The sequence below is a fragment of the Octopus bimaculoides genome, chromosome 6, assembly GCF_046866305.1.
Source record: "Octopus bimaculoides isolate indiv1 chromosome 6, ASM4686630v1, whole genome shotgun sequence".
Classification (NCBI taxonomy): domain Eukaryota; kingdom Metazoa; phylum Mollusca; class Cephalopoda; order Octopoda; family Octopodidae; genus Octopus; species Octopus bimaculoides.
In genome coordinates this window covers 56448955-56473893 of record NC_142933.1, presented here as the reverse complement: position 1 = coordinate 56473893, position 24939 = coordinate 56448955, and the positions used below count along the sequence as shown (strand labels likewise).

General features: G+C 37.6%; 1 protein-coding gene and 1 long non-coding RNA gene across 8 annotated transcripts in view; one reads left to right on the top strand and one right to left on the bottom strand.

Annotated features, from left to right (window-relative positions):
* Positions 1 to 6250, bottom strand: part of LOC106879572 (uncharacterized) — a 650101-nt gene extending 643851 nt beyond the window's left edge. For all 7 annotated transcript variants that reach the window (XR_016242266.1, XR_016242267.1, XR_016242268.1 and 4 more), the window contains exon 1: positions 6069 to 6250. Coding sequence is in view for 2 of the 7 variants with exons in the window: in XM_089353939.1 (XP_089210065.1) it covers positions 6069 to 6139 (71 nt within the window). In the remaining 5 variants the exon portion in view is untranslated. The remainder of the gene's footprint in view (positions 1 to 6068) is intronic.
* On the top strand, positions 805 to 24873 carry LOC128248040 (uncharacterized). The gene is made up of 3 exons (XR_016242270.1): positions 805 to 941; positions 12078 to 12145; positions 24746 to 24873. It is a non-coding gene; the product is annotated as an uncharacterized LOC128248040 (long non-coding RNA).
* Positions 24874 to 24939: the final 66 nt, after the last annotated feature.

Sequence of the window (24939 nt, the reverse complement as noted above, 5' to 3'; positions counted from 1 at the left end):
AGGTCCTTTTAACTGTATACAACACTCATCAAGGTGCTTGTATGAAGGCATAAGGGTATAATCAAAATATGCATTCACATACACAGCACAAGAAGTGTAGGAGTAGCCAGGTGAAATTGTTAATGTACGAATTAAAATGGTGGTGTTGGAGGGTGGGAGGGCAATAACAGGTGTGCAAGATGGACATTGAGCACAGGCCTTGTGCAAACTAAGTTCTACACATCACATAGCTAGACAGGCTCAGAAGAAAAGCTGTAGTATTTGATAATAATTATCATTATTATCATTAAAATATACTAAATTAATATATATGTACATTTCGTATGTGTATTTCGTGTGCAAGATTCTTGATGCGGATACGTGTGTTGAAAGAAATACAATTAAACCTTGAGAGAGGCATTATGCCGGTAATAAACACACGCACTGGTTCAGTCCTTTATTAATTTATATAGTATTTTTGTTAAATTATTTCATTGCACTCTTGCAATCTCTTCAGTAACTTGTCTCCCCACTTCCATTTATTTTGAATGTATGATCTGGCGTTGTTTCGAAACTGTTCGGTATGAGCATGTGAGTGTGTGCAAGCTCGTATGTGTGCACGCTCATATGTGTGCACGCACTTATGCGTTCGTGTGCGTCCATATGTGTGTTTGTAACAATTTCGTTTATATCAGATCAGATAGAGACTTTTTTAATTTTAATTTATTTATTTACGTTCATATTCCGCATCATATGTGTGAACAACACATGCAACCATGGGCAATTGTAAGGCCCTCATCTACGTGTATTTGGTGTTCAAAATTGGTTGCGTTTCAGTTATGAGGACCGACTCCTGTATTTGTCGCAACGATGCGTCACCGGGGTGTCTAGACAGGATTTCTATGCTAATTCTGTCCAGTACACCACCATGTTGTTCTTTGGCATACTGGTAGAGCACCGAGGTTTGTTTTTGATTATTATAGTCCCTCCAATGTTCGATTACATGCTCAGCCAAACTTCTTGCCGTTTCACCTATGTATGTCGTGTTTCCGTTTTTACACTCACCATCCATACAGCTTATTTTGTAGACTACATTTCTGGCTTTGCAGTTGGCACCAGGACTATATTTGCAAATATAGTCCTGGTGCCAACTGCAAAGCCAGGCTATACTGCTAGTATATATATATATTTATATATATATATATATATATGTAAATATGGCGGCCTCTAATCAGCACGTGTCTTTCTAAGCGCCAAGAAAATCGTTAAGAAGTTTCTAAAAACTTGTGGTTTCTATTAAAAAAAAAAGAAAACACAAAAAAGCGTTGAATGTCTTCCTGAGTGATAAAGAATACAATTGAGGACATATAAAGTGAAATATATTAAGCAGGAAGAATCTTTTGCGAATGTACGAAGTATAAACATTGCAAATCACAACACGTGGATTTTACGAAGTTTCTAAAATAACTGCGATTTTCTATCGAAAAAAAAAATCACAATTTGAATAACTTTTGAGTGAAACACAACACGACACATCTAAAGAAAAACCCTCTGGGGCATTCTTTCGATACTAATTCTCTGAGTGTCAACGACCCACGTAGCTTTGTTTACATCAATTCGGCAATTTCCGTAAGAGGGAAAGGACGTTAGTCAGCGACAGCTCTGATCTGTTAGGTAGCAGACAGCAGGGACCCCTAACCCTAACCCTAATCCTAACGCTTTCTCTCTCTATCTCTTTCACACTCTCTTAAAAACACGTCACTTATCTCTTGCTTTCTCTCTCTCTCTATCTATCTCTTTCACACTCCCTGGGAGAGAAAACTGGCATGTATTCTTAAGAGAGGGGGAAAGGAGGGGGAAGGGAGGGTTAGGGTTAGGGGTCCCTGCTGTCTGCTACCTAACAGATCAGAGCTGTCGCTGACTAACGTACTTTCCCTCTTACGGAAATTGCCGAATTGGTGTAAACAAACGCTGAAGCAAAAAGGAGGATTGGTATCGAAAGATCGCCTATATGTATATATATATGTATGTGTATATGTGTATATGTGTATATATATATATATATATATAAATTTAATGAATGGAGTAAAACGCATATTTTAACTGCATACTTTTATTTCCGACATATGTTTTGAAGAATTACAACTTATGCGATCCATAGGAATCGGCGATGTTAAAAATGTAAACTTCTCTTCAGGGAAATGTATGGGAACCAGCTTAAACGTAAGACATTATAACCGAATATATATATATATATATATATATATATATATAGAGAGAGAGAGAGAGAGAGAGAGTGTGTGACTCTTTCTCCCACCTCTCTATTTTTTCACTTCTCTCCAACACAGTCTCTCTTCTCTCAAACCCTCAACCTCTATTATAAATACATACTCCCTCTCTCCCTTTCTCTTTCTCTCTCTCTCTCTCTTTCTCTTTCTCTCTCTCTCTCTCTCTCTTTCCCTCATTTCTATCAGCCTCTCAGTCTCTCTAAATATATAGACACACTTTCTTTATTTCTTTACTATCTCCCATCAGACCATTAAATTAAAAAGTAAATAAATAAAATATCCATAAAAATGACCAGAAACTGGAGGAGCATGGAATTGGCATTGCTTTTGAGAGCCTGGCATTGTGCTGAAGGAGATAACCCAAACAATATAATCACAGCTGTGCTGAAGAGCAATGGTTACACAAGGACTTTAGCACAGATAAGAACGAAAGAAGCAGAAGTTTACACACTCCTACACTCTCATACCTAATTAAAGTGCACTATTTAGAGACGTTCTAGCGCTTGACAATACCATTTTCTCTCTTTCTTCCACCTTACTATAGACTCCTTATTTTCCCCCCCTACAGAGTTAAAAATAACTATTTTGCTCGAACTAAAACTCATTATTGACTATTTATACATGCTATCCACTGGTAGAAAAATTTCTATAATTTTTCCTATCCTGTATATTTTCTTAATATAACTTTAGCAATTTTTGACGTAAGTCAATATTTTTACTTGCTGCCAACTAAAACTGTGCTTGCACGATGGATTTGAAAAATTATAATATATGAAGATGAGACATGTGCAATTTGGTCTCCTAATTATATGTTAACTTGTGGCGCTCCCGATGAAGAGAACTTTGCCTGTCAAATTGTTCTATTTGTTAACTAAAGTTCAAGACCTAGGTATGGGAGGTGAATATTGTAAATGTTTTTATTTTTCATTCTCTTCAAAATTGCTCTTAACCATGGTTTGGACTTTGACTATTCCTTCTAGCATGTAAGGCGTCCTGTTATGGTCACCTGTTTTGTGTTTAAATGTACACTATTTTTATACAAAAATATTTTGTCTATTGACTATTTTATACATGCTAGCCACTGGTAGCTTTTTACATGCCACTAGCACAGGAGTCAGTCAGGCAGGCCTGGCATCGATCACATTCAGGTAGTGCTTTTTATGTGCCACTGACATGGGAGTTTAGATGGTGCTTTTTATGTGCCACCAGCAAGGTGTACTGTTAACAGCCTACGTGCCACCAGCATGGGAGCCAGTCAGGCAGACCTGGCATTGACCATATTCAGATGGTGCTTTTTATGTGCCACAGGAATGAGAGCCAGTCAGGGGGCACTGGCTACAGCTATGATTTTGATTTTACTTGACTCAACAGGTCTTCTGAAGTATGTCATATTGCCCAATGCATCAGGGGTACTCATAGATAGGCTGGACATGCAACACTGGCATCAGCCATGGCTGCAATATATGTGTATGTGTATATATATGTAGAAGGTTGAAAAGGAACACACGAGTTGATATACATGGAAAAAAAAGTCAAAGCAGAAAATGCTAAAATAATTTTATAAAATACATTTCAGTACTGATTTCAGTCATTGAGACTTTTTCAACTGTAAGTATGGGACACAATTAAATTTTGGAAAAATTAAAAGAAAATTTTTTAAAAGAATATTTGCATAGTATTCAAATACAAGGGGCATTTTCCTTGTTTCTGCCTGTCTCTGTCTCTCTTCTTTACTCTTGTGGGTTCGAGATCCTCGAACCCACACCTTGACTTTTTTCCAAATATATATATATATATATATATATATGTTCTCCTGGGGCTAAAAGCAACAGTAACATCCACCCTTAGGGGTCAGCCACATTTAAATGGCAAATATACTTCACTTTATCGTGCAGTTACTGTTAACACCTCGTTCAGAGATTTAACATATATATATATATATATATATATATATATATACACACACATACATACATGCATATATATATATATATATATATATATATACACACACACACATACCTACATACATACATACATGCATATATATATATATATATATATATATATATATATATATATATGATATATATATATATATATATATCATCATATATATATATATCATCATCATCATCGTTTAACGTCCGCTTTCCATGCTAGCATGGGTTGGACGATTTGACTGAGGACTGGTGAAACCGGATGGCAACACCAGGCTCCAATCTGATTTGGCAGAGTTTCTACAGCTGGATGCCCTTCCTAACGCCAACCACTCAGAGAGTGTAGTGGGTGCTTTTACGTGTCACCCGCACGAAAACGGCCACGCTCGAAATGGTGTCTTTTATGTGCCACCCGCACAAGCCAGTCCAGGGGCACTGGCAACGATCTCACTCGAAAATCCTACGGGAGCCAGTCAGGCGGTACTGGCAACGGCCACGCTCAAAATGGTGCATCTCATGTGCCACCCGCACAAGTGCCAGTCCAGGGGCACTGGCAACGATCTTACTTGGCTTGCCGGGTCTTCTCACGCACAGCACATTTCCAAAGGTCTCGGTCAATATATATATATATATATATATATATATATATATATACATATATATATATATATATATATACATATATATATATATATATACATATATATATATATATATATATATATATATATATATATATATATATATATATATATGTATGTATATATATATGTATATATATATATATATATATATATATATATATATATATATATATATATATATACACACACATATATATATATATATATATATATATATATATATATATGCATGAAGGCACAGGAATGGATGTGTGGTAAGTAGCTTGCTTACCAACCACATGGTTCTGGGTTCAGTCCCACTGCATGGCACCTTGGGGCAAGTGTTTTCTACTATAGGCTCAGGCCAACCAAAAGCTTGTGAGTGGATTTGGTAGATAGAAACTGAAAGAAGCCCGTTGTATATATTTATATATGTATATTTTTGTGTGTCTGTGTTTGTCCCCCCCATCATCACTTGACAGTCGATGTTGGTGTGTTTACGTCCCCATGACTTAGCGGTTCAGCAAAAGAAACCATTAGAATAAGTATTAGGCTTGCAAGGAGGGTTACTTTGTTCAACAAAAGGCAGTGCTCCAGCATGACCACAGTCAGTTGACTGAGACAAATAAAAGAATATATGTGCACCAGCATGACCGCAGCCACTTGGCTGAAACACATAAATAAATAAATAAATATATATATATATATATATATATATATCGAGAGAGAGAGAGAATACACACACTCACATATTTGTAATATGTATATATACCAATCTATCTATATAATACATACATTCATACATGCTTACATACATACATACATACATACATACATACACACACACATACATAATATGATGACTATGGATGACTGCTTTAAAACCTCCAGCTTCTATACCCAGATTATAAAATTACATTTATACCAATAATTATTGATGCTCTTGGTTTCATGAGTAAATGCCTAAGTGACAATCTGGATAAGCTGGGGTTTTCAGGAAAAGAAATCAACTAGCTAACCCTCATGTTAGAAATATGACATGTAACCAGAACACTAAAAATATGCAAGACTTTCTCAAGTTCAACATGCAAATTTCAAATAATTAAAAGTAGAAGAGAATATATGTGTGCATGTGTGTGTGTGTGTGCATACATGCATGCATAAGTGTATCTATGTAGGTGTACGGAGAGAGAAATGTCATAGAAGAAAAATTAAAATAATAAAACTGAACAACTTACAAATTAGCTGCTCCACTGAAAAATTTGAAACACAAGGTAAGTATGAGGAAGACAAAATTGTACTGATACATTCTAATGAATAATCTTTTACTTTAGTAGTGTATTTTTTTTTTTTTTTGTCCAGTTTGAATTATTCTACCTCCAAAATTTATGTCTGACCATAAATCTGTCTCTCTCGTTATGCATGTTATACTGTCTGATTCACTTTCTTTGCCTCTCCCCATCCCCCCTCTCTATTTACATCAGATATGTGTATGTATATGTTTTCTTTCCTATGTAACTACTTGTCTGTAAATAATGCAGATATTTCCTTAGGAAGTAAATACTTCTTGAATTGTTTTCCCTTTGAATCAATTTGTCATCTTCTTAAATATTTTCATGCAGGTGTAGTTAGATAAGAGTCTTTCAAGTGATTTTGAATTTTCTCGTTTTCCCTCATATAAATCTTGGTAAATCCACAGTGAAATATATAGATAAATATACCTAATCTCAAATATTTCATCCATTTTTGGATAAGGTATGACTTGTAGGCTGGTATCCCCAGACTTAGAATTTTGTAGAAATCTGTCACTCCTTGGACTTTCAGTATCTGAACTAAAATGAGCTTTTGATGTGGAATATATTCAAAATAATATTTCAATATCAAGAAGTCAAGAAGTTAAAAGGTCTGTAGTAAAAGCAGAAACTGTAATACCCTTATATATCAGGTCATCCCATAAGTTCCGTCCAATTTTACCTTTTTTAAAATTGAATGAAATTTAATAGTATTTTAGTATGTTTAATGGAATTAAAAAATATTTTCATGCATTTGTGTACATTTAAACTAATTAAATATTATTTTTCAGAATAATAGAATTAAAATTTCTTTGATTAAAACCCTTTCTAACATGGAAGTATCCAAAGAGCATTTGAGGCACACAATGCTTTATGAGTACAAAAAAAGGAAACTCTGCAGTCAAAGTGACTCGAAACATACACTTAGTTTATGGGAAAGAATGCTTGAATGAAAGAACTTGCAGAAGATGGTTTGCAAAATTCAGAAGTGGAGATTTCAGCCTTGAAGATGAAGATCGAACAGGACGTCCAGTTGAGTTTCATGATAAGCTCCTTGAGACATTACTTGAAGAAAATCCTGCATTATCAGTTGAAGAATTGTCAATAAAGCTTAGTTCAAATCATACAACTGTTCATCATCATCTTCAACAACTTGGAAAGGTTCCTAAACTTGGAAAATGAGTACCTCATGAATTGTCCGAAAACAACTGCAAATCCTGAGTTGACATCTGCTCTTCTTTCCATTCTTGCGAACTCATTTCACCCTTTTTGGATAGACTTGTGACTAGTGACGAAAAATGGATCTTCTATCAAAATGTTAAATGTCGTAAACAGTGGCTTGGTAAAAAGGAAAAAAGCTCAACCACAACCGAGAAGGGAACTTCATGGGAAAAAGGTTCTTCTCTCTATCTGGTGGGATTGCAAAAAAGTAATTCACTTTGAATTGTTACCACCTAATGCAATAATCAATGCTCAAGTGTACAGTCAGCTTTACTGAATCTAAAAGGAGTGATGTTTCATCAGGACAATGCGCGACCCCACACTGCAAAGATCACATCACAGAAGATCGAAGAGCTTGGTTGAGAAAAAATTCCTCATCCGTCTTATTCTCCCAACCTTGCTCCTTCAGATTACCATTTGTTTTGTAGTTTACAGAATCATTTGGGGGACATAACTTTTGTAAGCCAGGAGGAGGTTGAAACTGACATTTTAGAGTTCATCGCTTTGAAACCAAAAGATCCCATTGATGGGATTAAAAAGCTTGTAAATAGATGGAAGAAAGTCATAAATAATCAGGGAAAGTACATTGATGATTAAATTTCAATTAAATATAACATTTGATCACTTGTTTTCTTTATTCAAAATTCAGACAGAACTTATAGGATGACCTGATACCTATATATATATTAATGCCAGTGGAATGTTAAAAGCACCATCCGAGCATGATCGTTGCCAGGGCCGCTGACTGGCTCCTGTGCCAGTGGCACGTAAAAAGCACTATTTGAGCATGATTGTTGCTAGCATTGCCTTACTGGCACATGAAAAACAACATTCGAGCGAGGTCGTTGCCAGTACCGCCGGACTGGCTCCTGTGCAGGTGGTACGTAAAAAACACCTTTGAGTGTAGTTGTTGCCAGTACCGCCTGACTGGCCTTCGTGCTGGTGGCGAGTAAAAGCACCAGCTACACTCTTGGGGTGGTTGGTGTTAAGAAGGGCATCCAACTGTAGAAACTTTGCCAGATCAGATTGGAGCCTGGTGCAGCCTTCTGGCTCGCCAGTCCTCAGTCAAACTGTCCGACCCATGCCAGCATAGAAGCGGACGTTAAACGACAATGATGATGATATATTACTAAAATTCATGGGAAATTTCTTATTATTGTTAGTTAAATGATTTGGATAAAGAAAATAACATACTACAAAATACTTGAAGTTATGAAGTCTTGCCCTTTCCGGAAGAGGCCTGAAACTTCCAGTAAGAAGAGATTAAGATGGAAGAACAAGATAAGAAATATTTCATGCTGTTATGAAAATGAAAGAAAAATATATACATAGGGATATGCACATATCCATATGTGCATGTTTATACATATGTATATTTGTATATATCTGTATATATAAATATATATTATATATATGTGTATACATTTGTATGTGTATATATATACACATGCACGCATTTATATAAAATGATGACAATGAATTGTTGATGCATAAAATACGGTACCTACATTGGTTGCTAGCTGTCAGGACACTGTATCCATCACAGATTCTATGTTTCCTAAAATTTGCCAACATTGCTTCTTATATGTCTGTTCACCCTTTTTTTCTTTATAACTCTTTTGTTGTTCATGTGTTTTATGCTGAAAACTATGCATGTACTTTTGGTTATCATTATTGTTTTTCTTTACTTGACTTATCACTGCTTTCTGTATCTTCTTTTATACCTGTGTGTGTGTGTGTGTGTGTGTGTGTGTGTGTGTATTTATAATGACAGATAGACATAAGTTGGCTTAATTTTGTATATTTACATAAAATACAAAATACAGAGTATAGAATAAACAAATTAAATGAAAGGAGTTATGTATTAGTTTTATCTTGATAGGTGTTTTAGGTGCACCATAGCTTATGTTGTATTCACATTCATATGTAATAAAGATCTGTGATGCTGTAGGTGTATGTAATAACATAACCCTATGGATCTATTAGGTAAAACCAGATGACCCTCACTGGAAGAAAATGTCATATTAGACATGGCTGCTTTCCTGATGGCTGCAAATTACTGTCTTCTTTTAATAAAACTTTAGTTTTTGCTAGTCTTACGATGGTAGAAATAGGCGGGAGATCCCCATACAGCTGATTCTTGGTGGAATGAGTTCTCCAAGATATGTTTAAGACTGCTCCTAACATTTGGGTACAAGTTCCATTTGACTTGGATACAACCATATGACAGTCTCCCTTAGTAACAAGTCCCTCTGTTGGATTTGCTTTGAGTAGATCCTCTTTCTTCCATACATTTTCTACTTTCAATGATTTCTAAGTCTCTTTCTTCTCACCATCAGTGAAGGTATGTGCACTGTTATCATTTTGATCTCACTTTTCCTCAACAAAATCTTGATTCACACTGATACTCTATTTTGTAATCCAGAATACCACACACCTCTGATTTTTCAATGAAGAACACTGACACATGTGTAAAATTACTTCTCTTCTAGCAACATCATGTTGCTTTTTGCTGTTTTCTTTCTTCCATTCTTTTGAGGTCAATCTTTTTGCTTTTATGGCTTTATCCACTGTTGTACTTTACTTTCATGTTACCTTTCCTCTAACTGGAACCTCGCTCCAGCTACAGATCTATCTGTGGCTTTCAGCGGGTTCTTTTGTGAAAACTCTCATTTGTTAATGTTACAGGTCTCTATCTCCCCCTCTTCATAACATATGCCATCTATAATAGACTTGAACAAAAAGAGGTTTCTGTTTTCACACCTTTCCTCTCCAGAATATTTTTTGTCTTTTAGTCTTATATTTAACTCTAATCTACAGACTATATTGAGTGGTACATTCTTCACTGGGTAAAAGCCTAGCATGTAAAATCATCAGTCAATCCCATTACTGAATGAAGATAAAGTTTATCTGTTTTTTATATCTGAGGTTAAACAACACATGTACCTAACTTAATGTGTTACCCCCATAAGCTTTATGAGGTATTTTTATATTTTTGTATATATCTTTTTTTCTATATCCAAATTACAATTTACTGTAAGAATTTTGATATAAGCAATATTGAAGATTTCCAAACAACGATTTGAGAATGAAAAGAAGCAACACAAATATTGATAGGAATAAAACCATGCATACATTCTGGCAAAATACACACATGGTAATATGCTTACCTGGTAAGACTTTCATCTATAAATATATTCATATTATAACATGTTCACCTAGTGACATATCCACTCAGTAAAATGTCTGCCTGGTAACTTGTTCACTTGGTAATCTTTTCACTGGGAAACATGTTCATCTGCTAACGTGTTTACCAAGTAACATACTGATCTGTTCATTGTATAATATAGTCACATGGTAATATGTTCACTTGGCAATATGTTCATCTTGTAATATGCTTATTTGGTAACATGTTTATTTGGTAACATACTCACCTGGCAACACATTCATTGAACAGCATATTTACCTGATAGCTTGTTTATCAGTTAAGCAAGTGAAAAAGAAAATCCATTTGAATTCAGGTTGTGAATTTGTATTTTTCCCATCACTACCTAGTATTTACATGTATCTAACACCTGTATCGTTTTATACATGAACACACACACACACACACACACACACACACACACACACACACTTGTCAGTTAGCTATAACAATGCAAAACACTCAACAGTACAACACTCATTAACAAAGTTGTTAGTTTGCCAAGACTGAAAAGGTGCTTTCTTTTAAGCATTTCTGGTACAAGTGTTCTGATGACATTAAAGCCTTCGGAGATATGTTCAGGATAGTTGACAGGAACATGTAATATGAATGAACAGTACATATTGGGTGAAGACACTGTGGTGAAAACTAAAGGGAAGAAAACCAAAGATTGTGTAGAAGGGAATGAAAAAGTCTGGTCTGAAAGTATTAGCAACTCTGAGGTGATGACATAGGATGACCATGAGGAGTAGTGATACATCATACTACAGAGCTGCCCAGCCTGAGCAAGCTTGGCAAAATACACAATAAACTGATGATGATAATGTCTGATAATGACTTTTCTTACGGAAGAAAGTTAAAGGTTTCAAATTTATTTATGGAAAAGGAATGAGATTGTTTGATGTTAGTGCTTTTCTGTAGGATATCATCATAAGTGAAGTGAAATAGCTACAACCAGGAACCCAAATTAGAACTTGAATAGGTTATTAAAACTAAAGGGATAAAAGGTCAGGCTGACCTATGTTTTGCCTCACAAAACACACAGCATGATCATGGTTTAAGTTGTGTGAAGAAATCAAATCAATATTCACTTTGCTGAAAGCAATTTCATCATTCTTGTTGATTTCAAAGAGACCAAAGGAAATGTTTCAAATATGCTGTGAAAAAAATATTCCGGAAAGAAACACCATTTGGTATCAACATTGCAGCAACCTACACAGTATTGGACTAGATGATACAAGTTCAAATATAAAAATTCTGATTTATGAGGGTAACAAAACAGACACGGTATAGCAATGATAGTGGTGACAGGGGTGGTGGGGGTAGTGAATGTGTTTGGACCAGGAAGGCTTGAGCTAGTAATTCTATCCTGTTGATATCTGTCTGTCTGTCTGTTTCTCTCTCTCCATCTCTCTCTCTCTCTCTCTCTCTCTCTCTCTATATATATATATATATATATATATATATATATATATATATATATATATTTATTTATATATATTTATATTCTTTTATTTTCTTTGTTTCAGTTATTTGACTGTGGCCATGCTGGAGCACCAACTTTAGTCGAAGAAACTGACCCCAGGACTTATTCTTTGTAAGCCTAATACTTATTCTATTGGTCTCTCTAGCCGAACTGCTAAGTTACGGGGACATAAACACAACAATATCGGTTGTCAAGCGATGGGGGGAGGGGGACAAACACAGACACATAAATACATACATATACATATATATATATATATTACACTTCTATATTTAAGAGATGAGGAATCATTACATTATTTACATTATTTACATTTGACAGATATTTGTCCTCATCTTGTTTGTTGTTAACACAACATTTCAACAGATATACCCTCCAGCTTTCATCAGGTGTCTTGGGGAAATTTCAAACCTGGGCATATGGCGTAGTGGTTAAGAGCGTGGGCTACTAACCCCAAGATTCCGAGTTTGAAATTTTCCCAAGACACCTGAAGAAGGCTGGAAGGTATATCAGTCGAAACGTTGTGTTGACAACAAACAAGATAAGGACAGACATCCATCAAATGTAAATAATGCAAATAATTTACACACACACACACACATATATACGACGGGCTTCTTTCAGTTTCCGTCTACCGAATCCACTCACAAGGTTTTCGTAGGCCCAAGTGATTGGGAAGCAAGCTTCCTACCACACAACCACTCCTGCACCTGTATATACACACACACACACACACACACACATATATATATACTATATATATATACTATATATATATATATATCATCATCATCATCATCATTGTTGTCATTTAACGTCCGCTCTCCATGCTGGCATGGATTGGACGGTTTGACTGAGGGTTGGCAAGCCAGAAGGCTGCACAGGCTCCAATCTGATCTGGCAATGTTTCTACAGCTGCATGCTCTTCCTAACGCCAACCACTCTGAGAGTGTAGTGGGTGTTTTTTACGTGCCACTGACATGAGGGCCAGCCAGGTGCTACTGGTATCAGCCATGCTTGAATGGTGCTTTTTACATGCCACACAGCATATCTCCAAAGGTCTCGGTCACTTGTCATTGCCTCAGTGAGGTCCAACGTTTGAAGGTTGTGCTTCACCACGTCATCTCAGGTTTTCCTGGGTCTACCTCTTCCACAAGTTCCCTCTACTGCTAGAGTGTGACACTTCATCACACAGCTGTCTTCATCCATATACAACACATGACTCTACCAGCACAATCATCTCTCTTGTGCACCGCATCTTATGCTTCTTATGTCCAACTTTTCTCTCAGGGCACTTACACTCTGTCATCTATGCACACTGACATTACACATCTAGCGGAGCATACTAGCGTCATTCCTTGCAAGCTTGCGCATGTCCTCAGCAGTCACAGCCCATGTTTCCCTGCTATGTAGCATGGCTGTTCACACATATGCGTCATACAGTCTACTTTTCACTCTGAGTGAGAGGCCTTTTGTTACCAGCAGAGGTAGAAGCTCTCTGAACTTTCCCCAGGTTTTTCTTATTCTAGCGGCTACACTCTCAGAATATCCACTCCCACAACTGACTTGGTCACCTAGGTAACAGAAACTATAAACTACTTGTAGTTTTTCCCCCTGGGATGTGATGGAAGCCGTTTTCTGCACATTCTTAGTGTTTATTGCCCTTGAGCATTTGCCAGAGATACAAACAATTTTACAGTTAGCCTTCCTTTGATATTGCACCTCTTATGTGTCTATAGCTTACACCAGGTACATCTTATGGAGTTTCTACCTATGCCTTTTCTACAGATCGAGCAGGGCTATCTACTTGAAGGGATTTGGGGTTTGTCTGCCTTCCTACTTGTTAAGTCTTCGGTTTTTGCTAGATTGACTTGAAGGCCCTTTGATTCTAGAGCTTGCTTTCACACCTGAAACTTCTCTTCTAGTTCTGATAGTGACTCAGCTATTAGAGCAAGGTCATCAGCATAGAGGAGCTCCCAGGGACAACCTGTCTTGAAATTCCTCTAATATTTCCTGGAGGACTATGATAAATAAGATGGGGCTGAGGACTGATCCTTGGTGGACCCCTATCCCTACTCGGAATTCTTGATTGTACTCGTTGCCCACCCTCACCTTACTGACAAACATCCTTGTACAGCTCTCACGAACCACTCATCTATCCTTAATTTCTACATTGACCACCAGATAAGGGGTTGGAGACCCTGTCAAAGGCTTTCTCCATGTCACCAAAAGACAGTTACAGAGGTTTATCTGTACGTAGGTATTTCTCCTGCAGCTGTCTTACCAGAAATATAGCATCAGTGGTGCTTTTCCCTGGCACAAACCAAAACTGCATCTCATCTAGACTGACTCTCTCCCTAATTAGTTGGGCTATGACCCTCTCCGTGACTTTCATTATCTGATTCAACAACTTGATACCTCTAAAATTATTCGTATAATGCACCACCTTTACCCCTTTTAATTTTATTTAATTAATTTATCTATTTTTTAGATTGTTAATTTGCAAATATTATACTAATGTTTTTTCATGGAGAACTACATTTCATCAAAAAATTCCCTCCAAAATTGAATGTTTGGTAGGGGAGACAGTACATTTTGTATTCTAAATATAACTCAGAGGAGAAAAAGAAAGAGGGCGAAAAAAGAAGGAAAAAGGGGAAGAGAGAAAGAAAGCAAAATGACTTTCAGTGATGGCCAACCCCCCAACCTCTGCATCTGTTTTTTTTTTGTTTTTTGTTTTTTTGAAGAGGTCACCATCCTTAAACCCATTCCAATACAATAGTAAAGAACTAAATAAATAAATAACTGAATGGTCAATAGGAAGGGGAATACCCCTTCTCTCTCTCTCTCTCTCTCTCTCTCTCTCTCTCTCTCTACCTATCTGTCTGACTATCTATCTATCTATCTATCTAGCTAGCTATTATTCTTTCTTTCTTTCTATCTATCCATCTCCATTGTCATGGAACCTAACCTAAGAAAACAAAAACAATGTTCTCTTCTAAACAAAACCCCCAAAAAACATCTGTTTTATATAAAATGAACAAGCTGTTTGTACATTCATAAAATTTTATTTGACAAGTTTGAGAAGCACTAATAGAATAAATATTATTCCAAAATTCTGACGACTTTTTTACTCAATATTCAATTTCTGTACACCACACCTAACACTCTGTGCACATATATGTGTGTGTGTGTGTGTGTTATGATTTAGAACAAACAGTAAAAAGTTGTCATTATAATACTCGGAGTTTCAAATATATATGGCTGTGTGGTGAGAAGCTTGCTTTCGAACCACTGTGTTCTGGGTTCAGTCCCACTGCATGGCATCATGGACAAGTATTTTCTATTATAGCCTCTGACCGACCAAAGTCTTGTGAATGGATTTGGTGGATGGAAATTGAAAGAATGCCACATTGTATATATAAATGTGTGTGTGTGTGTGTGTGTGTATCTTTGTCCCACACAACCAGTATTGGTGTGATTTTGCCCCAATAACTTAGACGTTTGGCAAAAGAGACCGATAGAATAAATATTAGGTTTTAAACAATAAATAAATCCTAGTGTCAATTTGTTTGACCAAAACAGCCTTCGAGGTGGTGCCCCAGCATGGCCACAGTCAAATTACTGAAACAACTAAAAGATAAAGATGTATTGTCAGAAATGAAGGAACCTCTACATAGTTACTCAACCTCCTATAAACAGAGTTGCATCTTAGAATGTTTTCTTTGGTTTGGTGAGTGTGGTATGGAAGACGAGATGTGTTGTGTTGCCTATGAAGCAGCCCTGCTTCTCCACAATATTGGTATGGTCCAAAAGAAGGGTAAGTGATTGCAGGAGTAGGTAGAACACAGTGAACAGTCCAGTTCTATCTTAGAGACTCTAGTTCTGAGCTGGATTTTGAAGTTTATCCCCTAAACCTTCCCCAGTAATCAAAATCACAATTCAGAGTTAATACTAAGGGGAATTAAAAGAATTGGATGTTCCTGGACTGAGCCTGAACATTAGAGTAGCTTTTCCCAGACCCATAGGAGGAACTGAACTTTTGAAACTAATGAAATACCAGTCACTTTCAATATTATCCTAATTACAGCAGTAAGGTGTTGTTATTATTTAATCCTTCATTAAGAGACATGATAAAAAGCTATGTCTATCCTGTCTTTTTGCATACTGGGGACTACATTCCCTGACATGTCCCTCCTTATTCAAAATGCTAGGGTAGTTTGGTTGCTATTTCAAGCAGGCTGAGCAACTGTGTACTAAGGATAAACCTCATTGGTTTATCCTAAGTAACTTGTTTCTGCTGTTTGGACTCAACCTTTGAAATTGATTTCAAATTTTTACACAAAGTCGGCAATTTTGTAGATAAAGAGGATCTTTGTGGTTTTCATCATTGTTTACAATTATCTTTAAAAAATTCTTTTAATGCATTATATAGATGTAGTTTTTGCCACTGAATCCGAATTTGTTATTCATTTATTCCAGAAAAAGTTTGCAAAAATGTTACAGGTGTTCAAAGTTTGATAATTTTCAGAATTTTCTGCCAATCAGAAAAAAACAGCTCATTCACTGCCTCTTGCATAAAGGGATGGGGGGTGGGTGACATCAGTATGTCAAAACATTAAACTAGCTATGCGAGCAAATTAAATATTTAAAAGCTACGAACAACCAACAGGAGTTGCTAGAAATAACAGTCAAAACATTTTAAAAACAGTTAAAAAAATTCAAGAAAAATGTTTGCAATACACTGTAGGATTTTATAAAATAAATCTTTCTTGTATCTCCTCCACATAAATTCACAAATATAACAGTCAACCATGCCCAGGTACTTTCAATTTGTTAAGTGTGAGTCCCATCTTTTTATGAAAAAATAATAATAGAACAAGTAGTGGTTACACTCCTTGTGTGCATGTTCAGCATCTTTGGTTACTATGGAAACAGAACTATTCTCAATGAACTATGGAACATGCGGTGCTTTTTTGCTTTGGTTACTATAGAAACAGACTTCTTCACCGTGGTAACGTTTAAAATACTTGCTACTGATTGGCTAAAATACCCAAATTTTGTAAATTTTAAAGGCCAATAACTTTTTAATTATGGATTTATAGGAAAAATGAATTTCATTTTCATAATCAGTTTACCAAACTTAATCTCTATACCAAATTTGAAAACATTTGGAACAAAATTGTAAACAGTGATGAAAACCACAAAGATCTGATAAAGGTGTAGGGATAGAGAGTGAGAAGAGGGTGAATGGGGAAAGGGTAAAGGATTACAAAATGCAAAAGTGTTAAGGAATTGAAGAGCAGCTTGAGGGAAAAAGTGAGTGTCACCTTTTCTCTATGACAAAAGGATGTCATATAGGCAAGGTGTAGAAAGTGGGTAGGGAAAGAGTGATAGATAAGTGAGAAGGTGTTGAAGCAGTAGGGGTGAGTATCAGATGATGCTTTTGCTAAGTTTCAGGTTAGAGGTGAGTTATGCATCCAGCCTCTATCATCACCACTAAACAAATTAGTAACTAATTAGTAACTTATCATCTGGTATACTGACTAGCTAGTAAGTAATAATTAAGTAACAAATAGTTTTGTATAGTAACAAATTATTTAGTAGTAGTACACTATACTATAGTTAGCAACTAATAGCCTGACATACTAATTAGTAACTAATAACCTGGTTTTCTAATTAGTAACTTGTAGATTTTCTAATTAAAAACTAATAGTCTAGTAATGTAACTAATTAGTGACAAACTGTACTAACTTGTTAATTACTATAAATTTCTATTTAGTCAAACATCAGTCATTTAGTCTTTTATTGTTGGGTGTTGGAAGTTGAAGATCAGGATTCTTTTATCTGCATATGTGGTTTTAAACACAGAACAGAATGTTAAATGCCTACTATTATGTAGAACTCACATTCAGAACCAGAATCCAGATCTTCTGGCAAGGCTGAGCAATGGACTTTCAGTTTGACTCCTTGAGCCACTTTTTGTTGCTTTTTTTCTCAAGGTCCAGAGGAGGCTGTGCCCAGCATCATAAGCTAAAAAAATCATTACTGAATTACAATGCTCCCACTGCTTACAATAGTGAGCTATAACATATGCCATGGTAACAATTTACAATCACATTTACAGTTTAGTATTTACAGTTCAGTGACCAGAACCAACAAAAGTTAAGTGTTGTGTTACTTGACTATGAGTTTATTGTGATATGAGTCACCAACTCTTCAGCTTGTAGACCAACACACTATTGACTCAATCATTTAGGGCTTTCATATCTAATATAATTTGCTAATATTATGTTTCACTCCAGGTCCGGCCTTACAGAGCAGGCCTGTTTCAGCTATGACTATCCTGTATCTTTAGGCAGTATGCATCCAGGACCACATTAGCCAATGTATTTTCTGCCTCCTTTTTAATGTAATAAGTTCTGATTTGAGAGAGATTTGGTGGCTATTTCTAGTAGAGTAAGTAGCCAAATATAGACTCCCTTGCTGGCTCAAGTAAGTTTGTACATAACTGTGATAATTATAATTTACATGGAAATAGAAATGGGAAAATTGAGACATTCATGCTTCTGGGGTTTGGGGGGGGGTTGTAACCAAAGTGCCTTTGCTATCAAGTTATAAATGCAATCTTACTGCAAACTTACACACCCATCATAGGAATTTGATCACTGAAAGAGTGAAAACCATCTGTTTCCTGAAAATTCTAATCACTTTATTCTCCTAGTCCTTACACTGATAAAGTGCATCTGTTTTGCTTCACTTCCATTTCACATTCATACTGCAATCGAAACTTAATTCTTTTTGATGTCATTCTAACTAAATGGTCTTCAGTTTTGATGACTCAAACATTGCCACTGCCATCACCAAATTTTTACTACAGTCTCAGAATGATTCACCGTTCCACTTGACTAGTAGCAGAAGCTACACTGTAACCAACCTCTAACCTTGCCTCAATGCTTGTCTATCTCAGCGCTTGCCATCTTTAATCTCTCTACTATAAATCCTAACGATGGATCTTTTGTTTTGCTTTTCTTCTTTTCCTCTCTTTTTGCATTATTTCTTTCTCCTCCTTCTTTTCTTTCCCCTCCTTCTTTTCTTTCTCCTCCTTCTTTTCTTCCTCTCACTGGCTATTTACTTCAGTCCTTGTTATTGGCTGTTAATGACCGTTTCACATTCCAAAATTGCAATAAAAACAGATGTACAGTTCCACGGTTTGTAGCTAAAGTAAAAAGAGTCATTCAAGTAAACCAAGAGTGTAGGTTGGGGAAGGGACAGATAGAATGAAAACATACAATTCAGTGATTAATGTTCAGTTGGAACTTTCAGAAGCTGTTAGATCTTTGATTTAAACATATGGCAACAGTGATAAATACAGCAGCAACTGCTGCTGCAACTGACAACACAAGAACCACCATTACCACTACCACCATCACTATCACCATTTTTGCCATCATCATCATCATCGCCATCACCACCACCACCACCACCACCACCACCATCATCATTAGTAGCAGCAATAACATCCAGAGTGTAGTTCTTACAACTTGGTGTTTTTGGTGCAGACATATGAGAACAGCAACAACAAAAAGTAACAAAAACAGCAATGGCAACTGCAGCAATAATAGCAGTTGTAGTACTACCACCTTCACCATCATATTCAACACCACCACAACCACTGTCATTACTACAATTGTTGTTACCACTGCAAATGTTAGCACCACAGTACCCACCATCACCACAACATCCCCCTCCCTATCACAAAACCCCTCCTCACCGTCATCATCTGCAGCAGCAGCAATGACAACTGGATAGGAGTCACTCAATGTGCTAGAAATAGTTGTCAAATCTCCCTCAAATCACACATGCTTACAAAAAGAATAAGAACATATTGAGTAATGTACACATTCCTAAATAAATTGTTTGATAAGATGATGGTGGGATCATGTCTGGAACGCCTTTGATCATTGGTTTGTTTAATCAAGTTCAAGAGAGAGGGGACAGGTAAACATTTGGCATGCAACACTTCTTATATTGGTATATTATTGTGAGAAGATTCTGATATTTCAGACAAAGAGAAAAGTTTTGGTGCATCGTTTCTAAATGAGGCCTGTCTCTCCTTTTCTATCAACAATAAAGACAATAACAAAAACAAAATAGCAACAAACCAAATCACTTGCTCTATTAGAAATAACAACTAAATATCTCAAAACCCACACCCTACCATCTTAAACAAAATTGGATAATATAACACCAAATATATTTTATCTGAACATAAATCAGGATGTCACTGCTGGACTACGTTTGATCATTGGCCAGCTCAATCAGAGTAAACAACAACAGTAATGATACAAAGCTAGTCATCTGTAGTGAAGGGAAGCTGATATGATATCATCATCATCACCACCACGATCATCATAATTGTCATCATCATCATCATTGTTTTAACAGTCTCACTTCCATGCTTTCATGGACCTAATGGAAATTCATTCAGGCAGATTTTCTACAGCTGGGTGCCTTTCTACCACCAACCCTTGCTTGTTTCCAAGCAAGGTAATATTTCTACCTGACTGGGCATATTTTCGTGGAAAACTGTAATAGATGACACTGGATGATAGTGACACTAAAAACTATCACATGTCAAGACAAGGAAACACAAACAGCTCCCCACATACACATGCAACCATACATACATACACACACATGTACATACGCATGCATGCACACATGCACGTGCGCACACACACACAATGATCTGTTTAAAGATTGAGGCACAGCAAAGTGAAGCAGACCACACTTGATGACTAGATAGCATCACAACAGATAAATAATCTATTCTGTTAGTGAACAGTTCATCAATGAAAGGAAGTTCACTGGTGTTTGGTAATCCACAAATCCAAGGGTATCTAAAATAGAGGAGAACTTTTAGCATAGTGTGATATAATAATAGAAAGACAAACAAATGGATTAAATGGTCCCACTGCAATGTTTCATCATTGTGGCTGGTGATTTCAATGGTCATGTTGGACGACATGCAGGGGGCTTCCATGGCGTACATGGAGGCTTCGGCTTCGGTTCCCACAATGAGGAGGGAACCAGACTGCTGGAGTTCTGTGATGCAAACGATCTTATGGTTTGCAATACCAACTTCAGGAAACCTGCCTGTCACCTAGTCACCTACCGTTCCAGCAGACACACTAGCTAAATCGACTACATCCTCGCCAGAAATAGGGAAAGAGGGCGGCTTATAAATGCCAAAACCTTCCCTGGCGAAGAATGTACCCCTCAATACAGGTTAGTAGTTAGCGACTTCAGGATCAAGGCAAAATGGATGCCCAGAAGTAGACCAGCTTGGAGGAGAAGGGTTTGGAAGCTTAAAGATCCTGCAAATGGACAAAGATTTAGAGACATATTACTCAAAACATTTGACGAAATAGAAGGGGATATAGCATCACACAACGTAGAAGACAATTGGAGGTTTCTACAGGACAACCTGCTGAGAGACACCAACCAGATCTGTGGCTGGTGTAAAGTCCCCTCTCGACCCAAAGTAACATGGTGGTGGAACAATTTGGTTGACAGGGCTATTAGACAAAAGATACAGGCTTTGAAGGACTGGAAGAACGGAGGTAGCAGAGAATTGTATCAGACTGCCAGAAGGGAAGCTAGGAGACAGGTTTACTTAGCCAGAGGGGAAGCAGATAAGAAAAGATTTGCCAATGTTCTGCGCCATGAGGACCAAAGACTTGAAGTATTTTGTGTTGCAAGACAGTGTGTGAGAGAGAATCATGATGTCATAGGTGAGAAATGTGTCCACTTGGATGATGGCTCACTTGCACTAAACATGGCTGCAAAGAGAGAGGTCTAGATATGCCACTATGAAAGGCTGCTCAATAAAGAGAATGAATGGGAGAAAGAGAGTCTGCCGCATATCGACCCAACAGAGGGACCAGCCATCCTAATTGACAGTACCTTAGTAGATAAAGCGATCAAGAGTATGAAGACAGGGAAAGCCCCTGGCCCATCAGGAAGCACTGCAGAGATGCTCAAAATATCTGGCAGTGTCAGCTATAGCCTAATGACCTGCATAGTTAATCAGGTGATACACGAAGGCGTTATACACAATGACTGGTGTAGCAGCACCATAGTCAACTGCTACAAAGGTAAAGGTGACGCTCTAGACACAAACAATTACAGAGGTATCAAGTTGTTGGACCAGGTGATGAAGGTCACGGAGAGGGTCATAGCCCAACAAATTAGGGAGAGAGTCAGTTTAGATGAGATGCAGTTTGGGTTCGTTCCAGGAAAAAGCACCACTGATGCTATATTTCTGGTAAGACAGCTGCAGGAGAAATACCTAGCCAAAGATGAACCTCTGTACCTGGCTTTTGTTGACATGGAGAAATTCCTTGACAGGGTCCCCCGCTCCCTTATGTGGTGGTCAGTGAGGAAACTAGGGATAGAAGAATGGTTAGTGAGAGCTGTGTGAGCCATGTACAGAGACGCTGTCAGTAAGGTGAGGGTTGGCAATGAGTACAACAAAGAATTCCAGGTGGAGGTAGGGGTCCACCAAGGTTCTGTCCTCAGCCCCCTCCTATTTATCATAGTCCTCCAGGCTATAACAGAGGAATTCAAGACAGGATGCCCCTGGGAGCTCCTCTATGCTGATGACCTTGCACTAATTGCTGAATCATTATCAGAACTAGAGAAGTTTCAGGTGTGGAAGCAAGGACTGGAATCGAAGGGCCTTAGAGTCAACCTAGCTAAAACCAAACTCCTAATAAGTAGGAAGGTAGACAAAACACAGACCCTTCCAGGTAGATGACTCCTGCTCGATCTGTAGAAAACTAGCAAGATACTTTTTGTATGTGGCAAATGCTCAGGAGCAATAAACACTGAGAATGTGCAGAAAACAACCTTTACCACACTCCAGGTGAAAAACTAGAAGTAGTTGATAGCTTCCACTGTCTAGGTGACCAAGTTTGTAACGGAAGAGGGTGCACTGAAAGTGTAGCTGCTAGAATAAGAATAGCCTGGGCAAAGTTTAGAGAGCTCTTACCTCTGCTGGTGACAAAGGCCTTTCAGAGTAAAAGGCAGACTGTATGACGCATGCGTACGAACAGCCATGCTACATGGCAGTGAAACATGGGCTGTGACTGCTGAGGACATGCGTAAGCTTGCAAGAAACGAAGCCAGTATGCTCCAATGTATGTGTAAGGTAAGTGTGCATACTTGACAGAGTGTAAGTACCTTGAGAGAAAAGTTAGACCTAAGAAGCATAAGTTGTGGTGTACAAGAGAGACGATTGTACTGGTATGGATATGTGGCAAGAATGGATAAGGATAGCTGTGTGAAAAAGTGCCACACCCTAGCAGTCGAGGGAACCTGTGGAAGAGGTAGACCCAGGATGAGGTGGTGAAGCCCGACCTTCAAACTTTAGGCCTCACTGAGGCAATGACCAGTGACCGGGACCTTTGAAAATATGCAATACGTGAGAAGACCCAGCAAGGCAAGTGAGAATATAATCTATGATCTCTGCCAGAAGTGTAGCCAGCTCACTAATCCATATCTTTACTCCATTGGACACTAAAAATCCTGCTTGCGAAGACCTGTTGAGGCAAGTGATTTTGGAATTTGAAATTTGAAATCTGAAATTGAAATCGAACTGAATTTGATGACTGGCACCCATGCCAACATCTCCTTCATTGGACACTAAACTCTGCTTGCAAAGACCTGTTGGGGCAAGTGGAATCGTAATTGAACCATACTTGATGACTGACACCACACCAGTGGAGCACTAACAGCACTGTCGCGTGTGTTCATTGCCAGAGCAGCTGTCTGGCTTCTGTGCTAGTGGCCTGTAAATAGCACCATTTGAGCGTAATCATTACCAGCGTTGCCTTCTAGCACTTGTGCTGGTGGTATGTTAGAAAATCATTTGAGCGAGGTCGTTGCCAGTACCGCTGGACTGGCTCCCGTGCAGGTGGCATGTAAAAAACACCTTTTTGAGCGTGGCCGTTGCCAGTACTGTGTGACTGGCCCTCGTGCCGGTGGCACGTAAAAGCACCCATTACACTCTTGGAGTGGTTGGCATTTGGAAGGGCATCCAGCTGTAGAAACTCTACCAGATCAGATTGGAGCCTGGTGCAGCCTTCTGGCTTGCCAGTCCTCAGTCAAATCGTCCAACCCATGTTAGCAAGGAAAGCAGACCTTAAACGATGATGATGATGATGATACATGTATATATATAGAAATATGAAAATAATATTTTTTGTCTGCATAAAGGCAGATTCGTATTCTCTAAGTTTCGTTAAACGCACTCATTCCTGTAAACACTACTATCTTGTAGCTTAAACATTATTTGCAGACCTAATTATCAGCCTATTACCTCCCTTTAATCTTCCCTAACCTAAGTAGCTTACACATATCCAACCCACATTATAAATAAGTAAAATACATGTCTTACACAACCCTACCCCAACACACATTATCAACAAATAACTAATACACCAAAGCTACTTTCTACGCTAGCCTACCTTCTCCCTATAATTCTTTCCTGTTGAGAACTACCAACTCTTTTACACATTAATTTCCTCCTCTATCTTTTTCTTTACCTTTTCATTGCCCTCCTCAGGCATAAATATTATTCCGATACTTTGTATTTATGTGCTTAATCACACTCTTACTAGATATAAATTTTACCCTCATTTTCAGCTTCCTCTGCAAATATACAAATTACCCACAACCTATAAGTTAGTGACACTTAGCTCCTATTAACCACACTGGCTATCCATAATTAAGGATAACTCCCTCAGATTACACCACCGGTCAACAAGCTAAACACGCAGACATGTGGAAGTCATGCTAATAACTAACTACGAGACTTCAGATTCAACCATCCTCTATTC